The sequence below is a fragment of the Nomascus leucogenys genome, chromosome 11, assembly GCF_006542625.1.
Source record: "Nomascus leucogenys isolate Asia chromosome 11, Asia_NLE_v1, whole genome shotgun sequence".
NCBI lineage: Eukaryota > Metazoa > Chordata > Mammalia > Primates > Hylobatidae > Nomascus > Nomascus leucogenys.
The window spans coordinates 105,479,887-105,497,446 of NC_044391.1; the positions used below are offsets into that span (position 1 = coordinate 105,479,887).

The 17,560-nt window shown below is 54.1% G+C and overlaps 2 protein-coding genes across 5 annotated transcripts in view; one reads left to right on the forward strand and one right to left on the reverse strand.

The window, feature by feature from the left end:
* Window positions 1-10,355, forward strand: FAM131A (family with sequence similarity 131 member A). Of its 3 annotated transcripts, XM_003256573.4 has the most exons (7): window positions 1-199; window positions 1,396-1,456; window positions 2,471-2,613; window positions 5,791-5,884; window positions 6,136-6,318; window positions 6,811-6,927; window positions 8,579-10,355. In XM_003256573.4, exons 4-7 carry the CDS (start codon window positions 5,815-5,817, stop codon window positions 9,052-9,054), a joined length of 846 nt encoding a protein of 281 aa, XP_003256621.2. In that variant the 5' UTR covers window positions 1-199; window positions 1,396-1,456; window positions 2,471-2,613; window positions 5,791-5,814; the 3' UTR covers window positions 9,055-10,355. The 3 variants fall into 3 exon arrangements, with proteins under 3 accessions (XP_003256621.2, XP_030678779.1, XP_004089739.2); XM_030822919.1 differs by lacking the exons at window positions 1-199; window positions 1,396-1,456 and adding an exon at window positions 1,487-1,803; XM_004089691.2 differs by lacking the exons at window positions 1-199; window positions 1,396-1,456; window positions 2,471-2,613 and adding an exon at window positions 2,625-3,064.
* The window catches only part of CLCN2 (chloride voltage-gated channel 2), a 15,617-nt gene continuing 8,324 nt past the window's right edge, over window positions 10,268-17,560 (reverse strand). The window contains exons 17-24 of one of the 2 annotated variants that reach the window (XM_003256546.2): window positions 17,358-17,530; window positions 17,141-17,255; window positions 16,845-16,918; window positions 16,551-16,604; window positions 16,397-16,435; window positions 16,117-16,221; window positions 11,015-11,101; window positions 10,268-10,880 (exon numbers count right to left, since the gene is read on the reverse strand). In XM_003256546.2, the coding sequence (XP_003256594.2) occupies window positions 10,686-10,880; window positions 11,015-11,101; window positions 16,117-16,221; window positions 16,397-16,435; window positions 16,551-16,604; window positions 16,845-16,918; window positions 17,141-17,255; window positions 17,358-17,530 (842 nt within the window). In that variant the 3' untranslated portion in view covers window positions 10,268-10,685. The remainder of the gene's footprint in view (window positions 10,881-11,014; window positions 11,102-16,116; window positions 16,222-16,396; window positions 16,436-16,550; window positions 16,605-16,844; window positions 16,919-17,140; window positions 17,256-17,357; window positions 17,531-17,560) is intronic. The other variant, XM_003256548.3, reaches the window with a different exon arrangement.

Genomic DNA, 17,560 nt, shown 5'->3' on the forward strand with positions numbered 1-17,560 from the left:
GTCACCGGCCCGGTTCCCTCTCCGGGGAGCGGCGGCGGACGCGCGGCTCCCACCCCCTCCCCTCTCACTGGCTCTCCCCTCCCCAGTGTGGCCGCGACCCGACCCTCTGCAAGGCGATGGCCCGCGCCCCGAGCGCAGGCTAGCGTGCCTGGGTGCCCGGCCATGGGCTATATCGGCTCTCGGAGCCCGGCGGGTCAGGGTAAGAGGCGGAGGCCGGGTACGGGTTGGGGAGTCGGGCTGCGGCCGCCGGTGCGCGGTGCGCGGGCGGCGGGTGGGTGGGGGCCTTGAGGAGGGGGCCGGTGTCGGGAGAGGGAGGAGCCTGCACCGGGAGGCGGGCCAGGCAACAGGAGGGAGCGGGAATGAGCAGGGAAGGGGCCAGACCGACTCCGGTTCGCTCCCACGGCCTGCCTGCCTTGGGGTTTTGCAGGACAGACGCATGGTCTCGCCGCCGGCTGCCGTGTGCCCACTGCTCAGGGTGGCTGGAGACGCACAGCCCCGGGAGGGGCTGGGCCGCCCGATGCCCCCACCACTCCAGCCCGCGGCGACTGGCCTTGCGCGCCCACACACTCACTCCCCTCCGCCTACACCTCTGCCTTCACCGTCCTGGGAGTGGCCCTGTGCTGGGAACCTGCTTCTCCCAGCCGTGTCCCCATCTTCTTAAAGAGGTAGCCTTTCGGCCCTGGCTAAGCACCCTACCACAGAATTTTTGTCGGACATTGACTCCCCTCTTCAGAGTCAGTTGGCGAAGGGGAACTGAGGTCCCGTTTGGGGCACCTGTGAACACTGAATCATCTCTCACCTATTACAGTTGTTTTAATGTCCTGCCCCCACTCAGCAAAAACAAATCACCCTATTCTGTGGAGGGAAAGAGGAACCCAGAGGCAGGCCATCAGGGCTTCCTTCCCACAATGCTGACCCCTGCTTGGGCCTCGGTTTCCGTGGGTGGCCATGCACACCGGGCCTGGCCGTAGTCCTGTGCATCAGAGGTCGGCCAGCTTCCTTTACTCCAGTGTGGTGGATTTCTCCATGCATAAGGCGAGGCAGGACTGGGTTTGGGATGGGTCCTGGACCTTCAGGGCAGGTGGTCAGTCACACAGGCCTTGGTGTGGTTGGTACTTGATGTTCTTTGCAGCTAAGACTGGCTGAGATTTGTACTTCCCTTGAGGAATTCTGGGATTTGTAGTCCTAAGTTAACCTCGTGGCTTTTGAAGCTGAGGAGCAGCTGACTGCTCTGATCTCTCTGGCCCTGCCAAGGCTTGGAGTTCAGGAAGTCATCACCTCCTCTAGTCAGGGGTGAATTTGGCTGACCTCAGGACTGGCCTCGAGAGCCCTGGTTAGGTACCAGTTGGGGGCCAGGGATGGCCTGTAACCTCCTGTTTTCCTTCTGGTTGGTAGCATTTCTGGGGACCAACAGCTGGCTGAGGCTCAGGGACAGAGACGGCTGCTCCAGCTAAAGGTCAGTTGTGATGTACATTGCCTGTTGGCACTGTCTAGGGAATGGGCCTCAGCTCCCCGAGCCCCAGAGAGCTTGGCTGAGCCCTGGTGTTCCCACCTCCTCAGAGCCATGAGGCAGGAATGTTCTCCTTATGTGACTAGGCACAGGTTCCAAATGGGGAGGGGACTGGCTCAGCATCCGGAGCCAAAACAGGAATAGAACTGGGAGCTGAGCCTGGAGCAGTTCTGGGCTTTTGGTTCTCTGCATCAACACAGCCAGCATGCCTATGATTTCTGTGCTGGGCAAAATGTTTCTGTGGCAGCGTGAAGGGCCTGGAGGACGATGGACTTGTCAGACAAGTCGCAGAGGTGAGACTAGGGATCATGGATGTGATCTGGGAGATGACGGGAAGCTGAGCAGTAGGGTGCTTAGGTGGAAAAGGAAAATTACTCTGACTTAGATATTAAGAACCAGGCTGAAACAGGGAGAACCAGGCTGGGGCCAGACAGGGCATCAGGAAACGGCTTCAGGGGACAGGGGTGAAAATCAGAAAAAATATCATGAGTTCGTCAGAAAAGAAGAGTAAAGAGCTGTGGACCAGCTGAGGCTGGCGAGAGGAAAGAAGGCAGCAGGAAGAGAGAAGGAAGGCGACACTCCTGCAAAGGGTCCAGGGTGGCAGTGGTGGGGGGAACAGTGATGGCGGAAGAGCTCAGTGTGCTTTCCAAGAGGAATGGGTAGGCTGGGAAACGGGAAGGAGAGCAGAATTTATCATTGTTTGGTTTCACCCTAGGATTTTGAGGCAAAATGTATCCAGAGCAGGAAGGTGGCCAGTGGGCTGCCACAGAATGGCCCCAGGGGCCCGAGGGTCAGTGATGTGTGGGATGGGGGCTTTTAGAGTTGAGGAGAGCACTCAGTGGGCGCTGGTCTTCTGGAAGGTGGGGGAGGGGCCGATAAATGATATGGCAATACTGGATGAAAATGGGGATCTCTGCAGAAGTAGGGGCACAGCTGAGCAGCCTTTCCCCTTCCTCTCAGTGTCCTCGGACCCCGCGTGGGCTGTGGAGTGGATCGAACTTCCTCGGGGTCTCTCTCTATCCTCTTTGGGATCTGCTCGAACCCTCCGAGGCTGGAGCAGGTCCTCCCGCCCTTCCTCGGTGGACAGCCAGGACTTGCCAGAGGTGCTGGGCCCCTGGTGGTGGGGGGAAGGAGGATGGCATCCATATAAAGGGGATCTGCAGCCCCCACCCACGCTTGGCCAGGCAGCTTCTGGCTCCCTTTTCCGGCGAGCGGAGGCGCTATTCGGCGGCGGGCCGGGAGGCCGCCCCCGTGCCGGTCTGCTCTGCTCGGCGCTGTGCCAGCAGGCGGAGAGCTCGCGCCTTCCGCGCTGACGTCAGCGCATCCCGGGCCGTATCCCGGGAGACCCTGTTGCGTGGTGATGGGTTGCCAGGGAGACATACACCTTTTCTCTGGGCCTGGGCCGCAGCTGCGCGGAGCGCCGGGTACGGATGGCGGCGGCTGAGGGGAGCGAGGCGAGGGCGGGAGAGCAAGCTAAGAAACACCCAGCAGGTGCTCCCCGCCCTAGGCCTGGCTGGAGGCTACCGGTGCCACCCTGGGGGCCCTGTCAGCCAGGTACCCAAGGGGAGGGATCGAGGGTGGGCCTCAGGTCAAGGGGCAGTGTTGGCCGCCCTTGTGAGGGACGGGAGCGTGATCGAAGAGAGCTGGGCAATTCCGGGGAGGGATGCGTGCCTCCAACTTCATTAAGTGAGGGAAACATTTGCTGGGGCTTGTCAGGGGGCCCTGAGCCAGGTACAGGGTGGAGTTAGGAACTGAGGTGCATCAAACTTAGGCCTTGCCATCCTCAGCTCCCTCAGGAGACAGACAAGGGCAATGATGGGGGCGGGGTGTGTCAGAGAAAAGAAGAGGCTGTCGGCTGAAAGCATTATTTGCAAGTGACACGGAGATGGGCCTTAAGTGATGGCAAGCATTTTTTCACGTAAGGATGGCATTCTTGGCCCAGAGGAAAGCTGAGTTCCTTTTCCTGGAGGCAGGTGGGCTGCTTGCTGACAGGGATTGGTGGAGAAGGGTTTTTGTTTTTTGTTATTTATTTTTATTTATTTTTTTTTTGAGATGGAGTTTTGCTCTTGTTGCCCAGGCTGGAATGCAATGGTGCGATCTCGGCTCACCGCAGCCTCTGCCTCCCGGGTTCAAGCGATTATCCTGCCTCAGCCTCCAGAGTAGCTGGGATTACAGGCATGCACTGCCACGCCCGGCTGATTTTGTATTTTTGGTAGAGGCGGGGTTTCACCATGTTGGCCAGGCTGGTCTCCAACTCCTGACCTCAGGTGATCCACCTGCTTCGGCCTCCCAAAGTGCTGGGATTACAGGCATGAGCCACTGAGCCCGGCCTGAGAAGGGGGGTTTTATTGGGCAGAGGAGATCAGCGGTGGATTCAAAGGAGGCTTGGAAGGAGGCGGGGGCGTCACAGAGTGGGATCCTTCAGGGCCTGGGTATGATGCCTGCACTAACCTCACTGGACAGTAGTGTAGGCTAGACAAGATTTTACAGACGTGTTGCGACCGGCTGCACTCCAGGGAAACAGTTTACATTATATCTTACCTCATTCATCCAGCCTTTGCATTTTTGTTTGCTTGTTTTTGAGACAGAGTCTTTTTCTGTCGCCCAGGCTGGAGTGCAGTGGCACAATCTTGGCTCACTGCAATCTCCGCCTCCTGGGTTCAAGCAATTCTCCTGCCTCAGCCTCCTGAGTAGCTGGGACTACAGGCGCCCGCCACCATGCCCTGCCCATTTTTAAAATTATTTTTAGTGGAGATGGGGTTTCACCATGTTGGCCTGGCTGGTCTCAAACTCCTGACCTCAGGTGATCTACCCACCTTGGCCCCTTGGCCTCCCAAAGTGCTGGGATTACAGGAGTGAGCCACCACGCCTGGCCCAGCCTATGCTTTTTTTTTTCTTTTGAGTCTTGCACTGTAGCCCAAGCTGGAGTGCAGTGGCGTGATCTCAGCTCACTGCAACCTCCGCCTCCCGGGTCCTGCTTCAAGCAATTTTCTTGCCTCAGCCTCCTGAGTAGCTGGGATTACAGGAATGTGCCACAATGCCCAGCTAATTTTTGTATTTTTAGTAGAGACGGGGTTTCACCATGTTGGCCAGGCTGGTCTTGAACTCCTGACCTCGTGATCCGCTCACCTCGGCCTCCCAAAGTGCTGGGATTACAGGCGTGAGCCACCGACGCCCGGCCAGCCTATGCATTTTTAAGAAATTATTCTGTATTAGGTGCTATGCTAAACATTGGGCACTACAGTGACCAAAACAGACTGAATTCCCCAAGAGCCAAAGACCAGTGAGGGTGACCAACAAGAAACAGGAAATGCAAAAGAGACCATTATTACTCACTACAACTAAGGGCCACAAATGGGGTACATTGATGGAGAGTGATTTGTTAGAGACTACAGAGGGAGGACAGACTACCAAGAGGGGGGCCAGGAAAGCTCCTCTGACGAGGTGGTATTTCAGCCCAAACTGGAAGAATGAGAAAGAGCCAGCCAGCCATCAGAATAGTCCAGAAGAGATGGGGAGCACTATACTCACTACACTTTGGCCTGAGAAAATAGCATGGGATTGGAGGAGGCTGGGGAAACACCACTTCTGCCGACCTGGGCAGGAGGCATTGAGGGCTTGAGAAAGGGCAATGGCAGTAGCAGTAGAAAGGACAGGGTAGGAGCAGGGAGTTTGCAGGTGGAATCATTAGGTCTTATCAACAGATATGGGCAAGCAAAGCCAGGGGAGAGTTGATGGTAATGCTGAGGTTTGGAGCCAGGCTAGATGGGTCAGTGGTGGGTGATGCAAAGGAAAGAGGTCAGGAAGCAGGGCCAGACGTGGGGAGAAGGTGTGGGGGTTTGGTTTCCATCTTGCCGAGTTTGCTGGAATGTGGATGGGAAGACCAAGAGGAGGAGCAAGGGGCAGAGGGGAAGGGAATTTTGAAGTCCTGGATGCCACACTCTTCTTCCTTCCTCCTCTTCCCTCTCCTCAGAGGTCCCACTCGTGGTTTTTCATGTCCTGCCCTGCCTCCATCTCCCCTGGGTGCTGGGAAAGTGGAGGATTAGCTGAAGTTTTGCTTCTTAGGGCCTGTCTGAATCTCCATTGCTTTCTGGGAGGACATAATTCACCTGTCCTAGCTTCTTATCATCTTACATTTCTCTGTAGCCACGGGGACATATGTGCTGTTCCTTCCTAGCTCCTGTCTCCTCCTCATGCCTTCGCTGGGGTATGGGCATGTTAGGGGGAAGGAAGGTCATTGCTGTCAGAGGGGCACTGACTTTCTAATGGTGTTACCCAAGGTGAATGTTGGAGACACAGTCGCGATGCTGCCCAAGTCCCGGCGAGCCCTAACGATCCAGGAGATTGCTGCGCTGGCCAGGTCCTCCCTGCATGGTATGCAGCCCCTCCCATGTTTCTGGCCACTTTGTCCTTTGTCCTCCCTTTTTTGCACAGTCCCTTTGGAACTGTTTCCTGTGAGTACATGCTGGGGTCTCCCCTTTCTTCCCTTGCTCAGGTGAATCTCAGCCCCTTCTCCCACCCAAAGGTTCACATGGATCCTAACTACTTCCACCCTTCCACCTCCCTGCTCCTGTGCTCCCTGGCCTGGTCCCTTACCAGGCTTCTCTACCCTCCCCTATCTCCAGGTATTTCCCAGGTGGTGAAGGACCACGTGACCAAGCCTACCGCCATGGCCCAGGGCCGAGTGGCTCACCTCATTGAGTGGAAGGGCTGGAGCAAGCCGAGTGACTCGCCTGCTGCCCTGGAATCAGCCTTTTCCTCCTATTCAGACCTCAGCGAGGGCGAACAAGAGGCTCGCTTTGCAGCAGGTGGATGGCAGAAAGGGGATAAGCTACACTTTTGGCACAGGGCTGCTTTCTTTCTTTAGTTTATTTTATTTTTTTTGAGACGGAGTCTCACTCTGTCGCCCAGGCTGGAGAGCAGTGACGCAATCTCAGCTCACTGCAACCTCTGCCACCCCAGTTCAAGCGATTCTCTTGCGTCAGCCTCCCGAGTAGCTGGGATTACAGTTGCCTGCCACCGTGCCTGGCTAATTTTTGTAGTTTTAGTAGAGATGGGGTTTCACCGTCTAGGCCAGGCTCGTCTTGAACTCCCGACCTAGTAATCCACCCACCTCGGCCTCCCAAAGTGCTGGGATTACAGGCGTCAGCCACCACACCCGGCCAGGGCTGCTTTCTTATCTCCTCGGGTCTGACGTGGGGGTTGGAGTCTTTCCATACCATTTCTCCTCTCTCCTATCTCCAAGCCGAGCCCTAGACTTAGCTCACCTTCTCTGCTTATGCATTCTGTCCCTGCGACAGGAGTGGCTGAGCAGTTTGCCATCGCGGAAGCCAAGCTCCGAGCATGGTCTTCGGTGGATGGCGAGGACTCCACTGATGACTCCTATGATGAGGACTTTGCTGGGGGAATGGACACAGGTGAGGGACATCCTGGGCTAGTGCTGTGGTGGACCCACCTGATAGACCTTGGGATTCTTTCAGAGCCACATCCAGAACACTCTCAGCCTTTGGAAGGGGAGGGGAGAGGGACAGACTCAGTCCAGGCAGGCCTGGACACTCCAGGGACAGGAAGGCTGTCCACACTCATGGGTGGGAAATGAACAGACAGAAATGGAGTCGTTCCTTTCCCACAGGTGCTGCTTCTCTGCCTGTCTGCACAGTTGTGCCTTGCAGTCCTCAAAAAAAAAAAATAAATAAAGACCGAAAGACCTCAAGGACACCTTCTGTGCAGCCACATCTCTGGGAGGGTCTGCAGTGCCTTTGCCTCTTCCTCTCCGAGGCAGCCTTCTGGCTGGCTGTGGCAGGGCAGATGAGCTGCAGTGCACAGCCCAGCACCTCGCAGGGCTGCAGCCCAGGTCAACAGGAAGGCATGCTGGGCCTGGAACACCCACGGGGCCATGCTGGCTCCAACTCAGCATCCTTGCATTCCAGCCTGTGGGCCTTTCTCTGGGCCAGTGCTTGCAGAGGGGACCCTGCAGGGCTCTGCAGCTGTGTTCGGCCCTCCTTTCATCTTTCATTCCCTAGACCACATGGCTGACTTTCTCTATAGCTTCTGGGCTCAAGTCTCACAGGCCACCATTCCCCACAACCTCTTTGCCTTTGAAGATTACCTCTACCATCCCCTACCCCTCCAGTGAATTAACAAGTTCTCCAAGGCAGGCAATACATGAGAGCAGGTTGGAGACTGCTGCTGTGGTCTGGAGGGCTGATTTGGTTGTCTGAAGCCAAGATGGAACCTTAAACCACAGGCATTTTTATTTGATTGAGTTCCAGGCCTACTTTGACCCCTGGAGTAATGATAATAACTAACATTTATCCAAGGCTGCTACTAGCCTGTGTGGAATCTTTGTGCAAATTAGAAAAAGGCACCCCTTTCTCTGGCAGGCACAGCCTTTCTCTGGCAGGCCAGGGCATGCTGCTTGGTGAGCAGAGTATGGGTTAGATTTTGCTATTTCTCACTGCCTTAGACAGGCCCTGTTGTGCGATGAGCAACCTATATGGCCATATGCGGTGACCCTGCATTTATTGCTTGTTTACTGTGTGCCAGACATTTTTTTTTTTTTTTTTTTTTTTTGAGACGGAGTTTCACTCTTGTTGCCCAGGCTGGAGTACAATGGCGCGATATCAGCTGACCGCAACCTCCTCCTCCCAGGTTCAAGTGATTCTCCTGCCTCAGCCTCCCGAGTAGCTGGGATTATAGGCATGTGCCATCACGCCCAGCTAATTTTGTGTTTTTAGTAGAGACGGGGTTTCTCCATGTTGGTCAGGCTGGTCTCGAACTCCCAACCTCAGGTGATCCACCTGCCTCAGCCTCCCAAAGTGCTGGGATTACAGGCGTGAGCCACCGTGCCTGACTGTGTGCAAGACTCTTGTTCTTGTATTGTTACAATCTCCAACTCACCATTAAGGAAACTGAGGTCTCAAAAAGTTGTGACTGGTTCAAGGTTACCCAGCACCTATCCACCACCCCCAGAGCTATGCCAGGGGTGGAGTGGGGCGAATGTGGCTTCCAGGTTGGCCAATTGAAATGGAGCCAGCAGGACTGTCTTCTTTTCTCTTCTCCTCACAGACATGGCTGGGCAGCTGCCCCTGGGGCCGCACCTCCAGGACCTGTTCACCGGACACCGGTTCTCCCGGCCTGTGCGCCAGGGCTCCGTGGAGCCTGAGAGCGACTGCTCGCAGACCGTGTCCCCAGACACCCTGTGCTCTAGTCTGTGCAGCCTGGAGGACGGGTTGTTGGGCTCCCCGGCCCGGCTGGCCTCCCAGCTGCTGGGCGATGAGCTGCTTCTCGCCAAACTGCCCCCCAGCCGGGAAAGTGCCTTCCGCAACCTGGGCCCACTGGAGGCCCAGGACTCGCTCTACAACTCGCCCCTCACAGAGTCCTGCCTTTCCCCCGCTGAGGAGGAGCCAGCCCCCTGCAAGGACTGCCAGCCGCTCTGCCCACCACTAGTGGGCAGCTGGGAACGGCAGCGGCAAGCCTCTGACCTGGCCTCTTCTGGGGTGGTGTCCTTAGAGGAGGATGAGGCAGAGCCAGAGGAACAGTGACCCACATCATGCCTGGTGCTGGCATGCATCCCCTGGCTGCTGCCAGGGGCAGAGTCTCTGTGCCCAAGTGCGGGCTCAAGGCTCCCAGCAGAGCTCCACAGCCTAGAGGGCTCCTGGGAGCGCTCGCTTCTCCATTGTGTGTTTTGCATGAAAGTGTTTGGAGAGGAGGCAGGGGCTGGGCTGGGGGCGCATGTCCTGTCCCCACTCCCGGGGCTTGCCGGGGGTTGCCCGGGGCCTCTGGGGCATGGCTACAGCTGTGGCAGACAGTGATGTTCATGTTCTTAAAATGCCACACACACATTTCCTCCTCGGATGATGTGAACCACTAAGGGGGTTGTGACTGGGCTGTGTGAGGGTGGGGTGGGAGGGGGCCAAGCCAGCAACCCCCCCACCGTCCCCATGCCTCTCTCTTCTCTGCTTTTCTTCTCACTTCCGAGTCCATGTGCAGTGCTTGATAGAATCACCCCCACCTGGAGGGGCTGGCTCCTGCCCTCCCGGAGCCTATGGGTTGAGCCGTCCCCCAAGGCCCCCTGCCCAGCTGGGCTCATGCTGTGCTTCATTCACCTCTCCATCGTCTCTAAATCTTCCTCTTTTTTCCTAAAGACAGAAGGTTTTTGGTCTGTTTTTTCAGTCGGATCTTCCCTGGGAGGCTTTGGAATGATGAAAGCATGTACCCTCCACCCTTTTCCTGGCCCCCTAATGGGGCCTGGGCCCTTTCCCAACCCCTCCTAGGATGTGCGGGCAGTGTGCTGGCACCTCACAGCCAGCCGGGCTGCCCATTCACGCAGAGCTCTCTGAGCGGGAGGTGGAAGGATGGCTCTGGTTGCCACAGAGCTGGGACTTCATGTTCTTCTAGAGAGGGCCACAAGAGGGCCACAGGGGTGGCCAGGAGTTGTCAGCTGATGCCTGCTGAGAGGCAGGAATTGTGCCAGTGAGTGACAGTCATGAGGGAGTGTCTCTTCTTGGGGAGGAAAGAAGGTAGAGCCTTTCTGTCTGAATGAAAGGCCAAGGCTACAGTACAGGGCCCCGCCCCAGCCAGGGTGTTAATGACCACGCAGTGGAGGCCTCTGGCAGATCCTGCATTCCAAGGTCACTGGACTCTAGGTTTTTATGGTTGTGGGAAGGGTGGGTGGCTTTAGAATTAAGGGCCTCGTAGGCTTTGGCAGGTAAGAGGGCCCAAGGTAAGAACAAGAGCCAACGGGCACAAGCATTCTATATATAAGTGGCTCATTAGGTGTTTATTTTGTTCTATTTAAGAATTTGTTTTATTAAATTAATATAAAAATCTTTGTAAATCTCTATATACATCTGGTCATTGGAGGTTCCAGTTATAAACCCATCTTAGTTCCACCCCTTTCCCCTCAAAGGGGGAGCAGGCGTCAAGTGACCCCAACCCATCCTGCCAGGGCAGGGCCGATCTTCCTGCCCCTGGAAAACTTGCTGCAGGTGGGCAGTAGGTCAGATTCCAGGTAGGATGAACTGGGAGAAGCTGGCACCCCAGGCCTGGAGGGGGCTGGGGTGCAGCCTCTGGCTGTAGCTGCCTCCTGCTTTCCCAAGGCAGAAGGAATGAAAGATGCACATTCTGGGCTGACGGGCATGGCTAGCACCATCTTAGGCCACCCACGAGGGGCTCATTGGCATTTGTCGTCGCTGTCGGAAGGGCTGCCCTCCCGGGGGAGGCCATGATGGGAGTGGGGCCCCCAGAGTGCATGCACCTCAGTGGTCTCCGTGTCACTGCTGCTGGTGGCACTGTCTCGGAAGCTGGCAAGGGGCGGCCGGACTTTCACACCCTGTGCTGTGACAGAGCCCTCAATGGCCTTCCGGAGCTGGAAAGGTGAGAGGAACAGATGTCTGGACCCAGATGTCAGACTCCTCCCCGCCTTCCTCCCCAGGTGAGCTGGACATAAGTTTCCATGACTTTTTGGAAGTGGAGCAGCTTTGGAGGCCACCATCATCTCACCTCCTTTAGAGTAACGATTCCAATGAGTCGGCCAATACTGGTGACATAAGCATGGTCCACTCCCAGCAGTGAGAAGATAGTGTGAGTCTGCAGTGTGGGGAGAAAAGAGATTGGACTTGATGGACGAGGGGCAGCTCTAAATGACAGGCCCAGGCCACAGGGGCCCAGGGCAAGGTTGGTGTGGAATAGAAGGGGTGCCACAGATTGGGAGGGAAGGAGACAGGACTGCTGGAGGGAAAATAATAACAATAGTAATAATAATGAGAATGTTTCTGTGTCCAGGCCTCAGGAACTTGATACTCAAAATCCTTATATTGCTTACATTGACGGAGAAATAGGATGGGGGAATAATTCTTAGTCCCATGTTAGAAAGGGGGACGCGGGACAGAACAACTGTTCACACGTGAAATCTAGTGACTGGCCAGGCTCCGTGCTAGGTCTTACATTATCATTTAATTCCAGTACTGTCCTAACAACTAAGCATTAGGAGAAGCAGCATGGGGCTCAACAGTGAAGTGCCTTGTTCCGGGCGGGTCATCAGGAGTGGCTGTGCAGCCCCAGTCACTTTTCATCACACTAGAGAGGGACGCACAACCCCAGTCCTGTTTAGTTGCAGATATACCGAGAAGGGAGAGCCCACACCGACCATAAGGGCACCTGGGCCCTGAATCCTATGCCTCTCGTTCCACTGCTTCTCAGTTGCCCTCCTATCTGGCTGGCCAGGTTTGGAGTCTCTCTCCCCTGCTCTGGCATTCCAGTCTGGCCTGCAGCATGCTATGCCTCTCATCCAGTCTGCCTTTTCTAGGGTCCAAGCAGCATCCCAAGTTCTGTTGAGATGCAGCTTGCAGTCCAGGAGGACAATGGTCACCCCCATCTTCCCATGTTTTTCTTGCTTTGAGCTCTCCCCTAAGCTTTCAAATATAATCACCAGGGGTTCAGAAATTGTCAGCCAGTTCTCCTTATGCTTTAAGTAGATTTTCTTGGGGCCAGATGTCTTGAAAAACGCTCTCCTGACTCAGCAGTTCCTGGAATTTTTGGCCTATCATTTATCTTACTGTTCTGAGTTTACTTTAAGCCTCTTGGCTTAATGTTTGAATCAAGATGAGCAGTAATAACAGCTTCTTGTGTACCAATTACTCAGAACTCACTTAAATTGCCTTAACACTTTTTAAATGTTCTTACACATTTGAAATTCTTTAGGGAGGGATTTCCAGAACTTTCCTAAATTTCTCCACCCATGGCATGACAGTACTTAGAGAGGCAAGAAGTTCAATTTTAGAATAAGCTCTTCTGGGCGCGATGGCTCATGCCTGCAATCCTAGCACTCTGGGAGGCCAAGGTGGGTAGAATGCTTGAGCCCAGGAGTTTGAGACTAGCCTGCAATATACGAAACCCTGTCTCTACAAAAAGCCAGACATGGTGGTGCATGCCTGTAGTCCCAGCTACTTGGGGGGCTGAGTTGTGAGGATCACCTGAGCCCAGGAGGCAGAGGCTATAGTGAGCCATGATCGTGCCACTGCACTCCAGCCTGGGTGACAGAGTGAGACCCTGTCTCAAAAAAAAAAAAAAAAAAAAAAAAAAATTATTCTGTGTTCCTTCAATACCTATAACACAGTTGTCATGTGGTTAGTGATTCCTCTTCCTATCTAACTTGAGTCCTACATGCTACAAGTTAGCTTTAATTTCCTTGTCTGACTTCAGAGGGAAACATTTTTATTATAAGGCTTCCTGTGTTAATAATCCCTTAGCCTTGTCTTCTTATGGTCAAATAACCCCTCTCATCTTCTCCCAAGGAGCCTATTAAATAGTTCCCTTGAATTTTCTTTTTCTCCACAATCCTAATCAGGTGAGCTTCTGGCAGGCGATATGCCTTTCAGGTTTGCAAACCACTTGCCCCTGACAGTCACCAAACCTTACCAATCCACTTCCTGAACATCCTGGCCATCACTGACTCTAGCCTCACTATCCTCACCAAGACTGGGGCTGCAACAGCCTGATGGGTTCTTCTCCTTTCTGCCTCCTTTCCCTCCAGTCTGGCCCTGCTTAACCTATGCACTTTGTCAAACTTGAGTACAGCCCAGACTCCCTAGAAGGCCCATGAGACCCTTCCCAAGCCAACCCCAGCCTGTCTTTATAGCCTCACACTCTACTGTGCACTCCAGCTTCCAGCCTGCAGCTTCACATAATCACTCTTCGTTTTCTGAAAACATTAATTTCTTCTACACTTCAGCTCTTCTCTCATTACAGTATTTTTTTAAACAATTTTTTTTAGTTAAAAAATTTTTTTGGGCCGGGTGCAGTGGCTCATGCCTGGCCAACATGGTAAAACCCTGTCTCTACTAAAAATATAAAAAATTAGTCAGACGTGGTGGCACGCTCCTGTAATCCTGGCTACTCGGGAGGCTGAGGCAGGAGAATCACTTGAACCTGGGAGGTGGAGGTTGCAGTAAGCCAAGATCGCACCATTGCACTCCAGCCTGGTGACAGAGTGAGACTCCGTCTAAAAATAAATAAATAAATAAAATTCTTTTGTTAGAAGACAGTCTCGCTATGTTGCCCAGGTTGGACTTGAACTTCTGGGCTCATGCAGTCAGCCCTCCCACCTCAGCCTCCTGAGTAGCTGGGACTACAGGTGCACACCACCATGCCCAGCATATGCTATCTTTCAAAATTCATCTCTCAGTATAAGTAGTAGGAGTAGTAACAGTAATTCCTAACATATATTGAGTATTTACTGTGTGCTGGGCCCTATTGTAAGTGCTTCACATGTTTCAAGTCCTTTAATTCTTAGAAAACCCAGTGAGGTGTGATCCCCATTTTACAGATCGGGAAAGTGAAGCACAGAGAGGCTAAGAAACTTACCAAGGTACACAGCAAGCCAGCATGTGGCAGAGTAAGGATTTGGGTTCAGCTAGTCTGGCCCTAGCCTTGGCTGCCACTCTGGCCTTTACCATTGCTTCTCCGTGGGTGGCCTCTGAATGCATTACTTATTAGCTGGCACAGTGATCTCCAGTTGCACGGGTTTCTAAGTAGTCTCCAGTGTTTTCTCTCTCTTATCTGAATGTTCCCCTCCTGAACTTAATTGGGCGACTACCTATTGATTCCTCAGGCCTGTAAGGACATTTTGAATTCTAATCTTTTATGTTCTTATCACTTCCAGTTCTTTGTACTTTTGTTAGTTGGTTCCTCAAAGACTTCTTCTCTTCTTCTGATTTTTAAGTTTGTAACAAATATCTACTTTGTTCTTTTTCATTTAATTTAATTAGACATCACGGAACCCATTGGAGGGCCCATACTTCTTGGGCCTGGGAACAGTGAACTGACATGGAGAGGGACAACGTGGCCTTCTGAAAGAATCCTGGGAGCAGGGCCAGGAAATCTGGGCTCTGGGCCTGACTCTGCTGTGCTGACTCAGTCACGTGACCTCCTTGCTGCATGCCTCAGTTTCCCTGTGTATTAATATGGTTAAGGCCACAGGCTTTTGAGTCAGACCATCCTAGATTCCAGGCCCAGTTCTGCTACTTATTATTATTTTTTTGAGATGGAGTTTCACTTTTGTCACCCATGCTGGAGTGCAGTGTCGTGATCTCGGCTCACTGCAACCTCCGCCTCCCATGTTCAAGCAATTCTCCTGCCTCAGCCTCCCAAGTAGCTGGGATTACAGGTGCCTGCCATCACGCCTAGCTAATTTTTTGTATTTTTAGTAAAGATGGAGTTTCACCATGTTGGCCAGGCTGGTCTCGAACTGCTGACCTCAGGTGATCCACCTGCCACAGCCTCCCAAAGTGCTGGGATTACAGGTGTAAGCCACTGCACCAGTTCTGCTACTAATTAGCTGTGTGTCCTTGTGCAACTTGCTCAACCTCTCTGAATCTCAGTTTTCTCATCTATAAAAACTGGAAGATCGCAATATCTAATAGTGTGCTTGTGATGATTAAACACTTGAAGAGCTTAGCACAGTGTCTGGCACATAGCAAGCACTCGAAAAATGTCAGCATGATCATCGTCATGGATGTCTGAGGAGTAAGATCATTGTGGAAAAGCCTCAGAGGTTTTGGAAGAAGGGCTTTAGATAAAAACCCTCTCAGGCCTATTACCTTTTTTCTTGGAACTGCACTGCAGTTTGCCACTCATCCAAGGACTTCTAAGTTCCTTTATTACCTTTTGCCTTTTTGTTTCTCTTTTGTCCCCTATGCTTCCTGCCTCAGTCTCCGCTTGTCCATGCTATACTGGCTCTTAGGCAAAGCTTGCGTGTAAGCTAAATGCCCAAGCTGCAGGTTTTGGGCACATCTACCTGCTGCTTATCCCCTCCCCCAAACCCCCCAACGCTTCAAGGCTTGTACATTATGCCTGTCAAAAATTTAGCTAAAACACCCTTTGGCTTCTGCTGGTCCCAGGAGCCATTTTACCAATGCAGGCTGCCCTCCTTAGGAGTCCTGGAAGCAGAGGGCTCCTGGCCTCCTCTGGTGTCTGCCTCACCCACCACCAGGCAGTCTACTCAGTTCCTCACCCCATTTCTGCAGGCTGCTTTGCAGTTCTGCTGAGCCATCTTCCTGCGTCCCTACCAGTTTTCCTTCGGCCCACATTAAGGCAGACTTTCTGGGGTCTGGCATTCCAAGCCCCCCACTGGGTGTTTCTCATCTTTGTTTATCTCTTCTCTGCAGTCTCCCCACCCCTACTTGGATGTTTGTTAGCTTGTTTATTGGATTTTCTTATCCTGCCTGTTTCTCACCCATTTTTTTCCACATGGGCGTATCAACCTTGTTGGGCTGTGGTGGCCTCCTGCCTAGCTCTGACCCTGGCCTGGCCTTCTGGCTTCCACCCAGCTCAATCCCTGTCTTTGTTGCTTCGTTGGTCAAGAGTTCCCTCGAGGGCAAGGCTGAGCAGAGGAAAAACGATGCCTGGCTCCACCACAGAGCAGGGGGAGGCTGCTCCCACCTCCCATCATCCAAGCAATATGTCTAAAAAACATCTCAGCACTGACCCAACTCCCTTCTCCTCCCTCCTTCCCCACTGGCCTGAGTCCAAACTTGTAGGGGAACCAAGATCCCCATTGTGTCCTGAGAGCCCAGACCAGCCCTGGGCCAGGCTGCTGGCCCTACCTTGTGCAAAGAGGTCCGCTCCACCAGCTGGAAGGGAGCAGGATCAATTTTGCAGTCACTGAAGTTGACAGGTTCATCTAGTTGCTGCTCCTCCCACTCCAGAATCTGAGGGGAAGAGACTACGAGGTTTAGGGAGAAGGTGCCTGTAGCTGACCTCACCTCCCTGAAAGCTGGCCTGCCCTTTTTCCAACCCCGTGGTCCCTCCCATGGGGACAGCAGCCAACATGATGACTGAACACACCCAGGAAGAAACAGGGTCCAGAGTCCAGTGGCACCTTACCTCTTCAGGGCTCATCTCGCCTTCCAGGTCGGCGTCACTCTAGTAGAGAGGGAGGGAGGCTGGCAGCTAGGGGCTCTGGAGTTTATCCAGCCTAGACCCTGCCCTCCCTGCCCGGTGCCCCCGAGCTGCTAGAAGAGCAGGCAGGCATACTTACTGCCAGGGAGATTCGGACCCGCTTCAGCTTGCGCTTCTCACAGGATTCCAACTTCTTCAATTTTGTTAGAGCCAAACCAGAAAGATGAGGAGTTGAGGTTATAGGGAGAGGGGAGGTGAGGGGAAGTGGTGGAGCCCAGGGGAAAGGGTACGCCGCAGGACCCGAGCTGACAGCAGGGAGGGCCGAAGGGCAGGGAGAATAGAGGCAGGCACTGCAGGGTTAATGACGTGGTCTCAGCATTGCAAAGGGAGCTGGGGAAAAAGCAAGCTAGGAGGACAGGCTCCAGCCACTCACCTCCGAAGCAGCCTCAGGGGGTGGACTGCCACAGAAGAGGCTCCGGAGGGCAATGCCTGCCGACTCTGCGCTCCCTGTGTTCCCAAACATAAGGCCCCAGGGGGCAATGTCATCTTTGGGGGAGAGGACCAGGAAAGGTAAGGAAGACACGGGGAGAGGTATCCTAGTTCCAGCCCTGGCCCACGTGGGCAGCCTCTTCCAGCTGGGATGTACCCCAGCAACAGGGCTGGGCAGGGACTCTAATGGATCTCAGTAGCTTGGCCGAGGCTCTGTGGACACAGGAGAGATGGGCTTACCTGTGGGACTCTCTCCGAGGTTCCTGGTGACACTGGGCCCCCTCTTGAGTGCAGGCTTTAGGGGCTTGTGGGTCTCCCCCCGGGCTGCCGGGAAGGCTGAGTCTTCTGTGTTCACCTGCATAGGCAGGAAGGGGCTGGTGAGGCCACGGCCCCAGACCACCCTCCCCATCAGTCTACACAATGACATTTAGGAAGTGTTTGTGGCTTTTCCCCTCACCTGGAAGCAGACAGAAGCCTCAGGGCTAGGGGGACCCTCCTGATCAGAGAGTGGAGAGGTCTGGGTGGCTCTGCGCTGCTGCATGTGCTGCCGCCGGCGGGCTGGGCTCAGCTGGGCCCCCAGCAATGCCACCACCTGTGAACGCTCGATGGAGCCCAGCAGAATCATGGACTCTGGACAGAACAGGTGGAAGGACTCAGGAG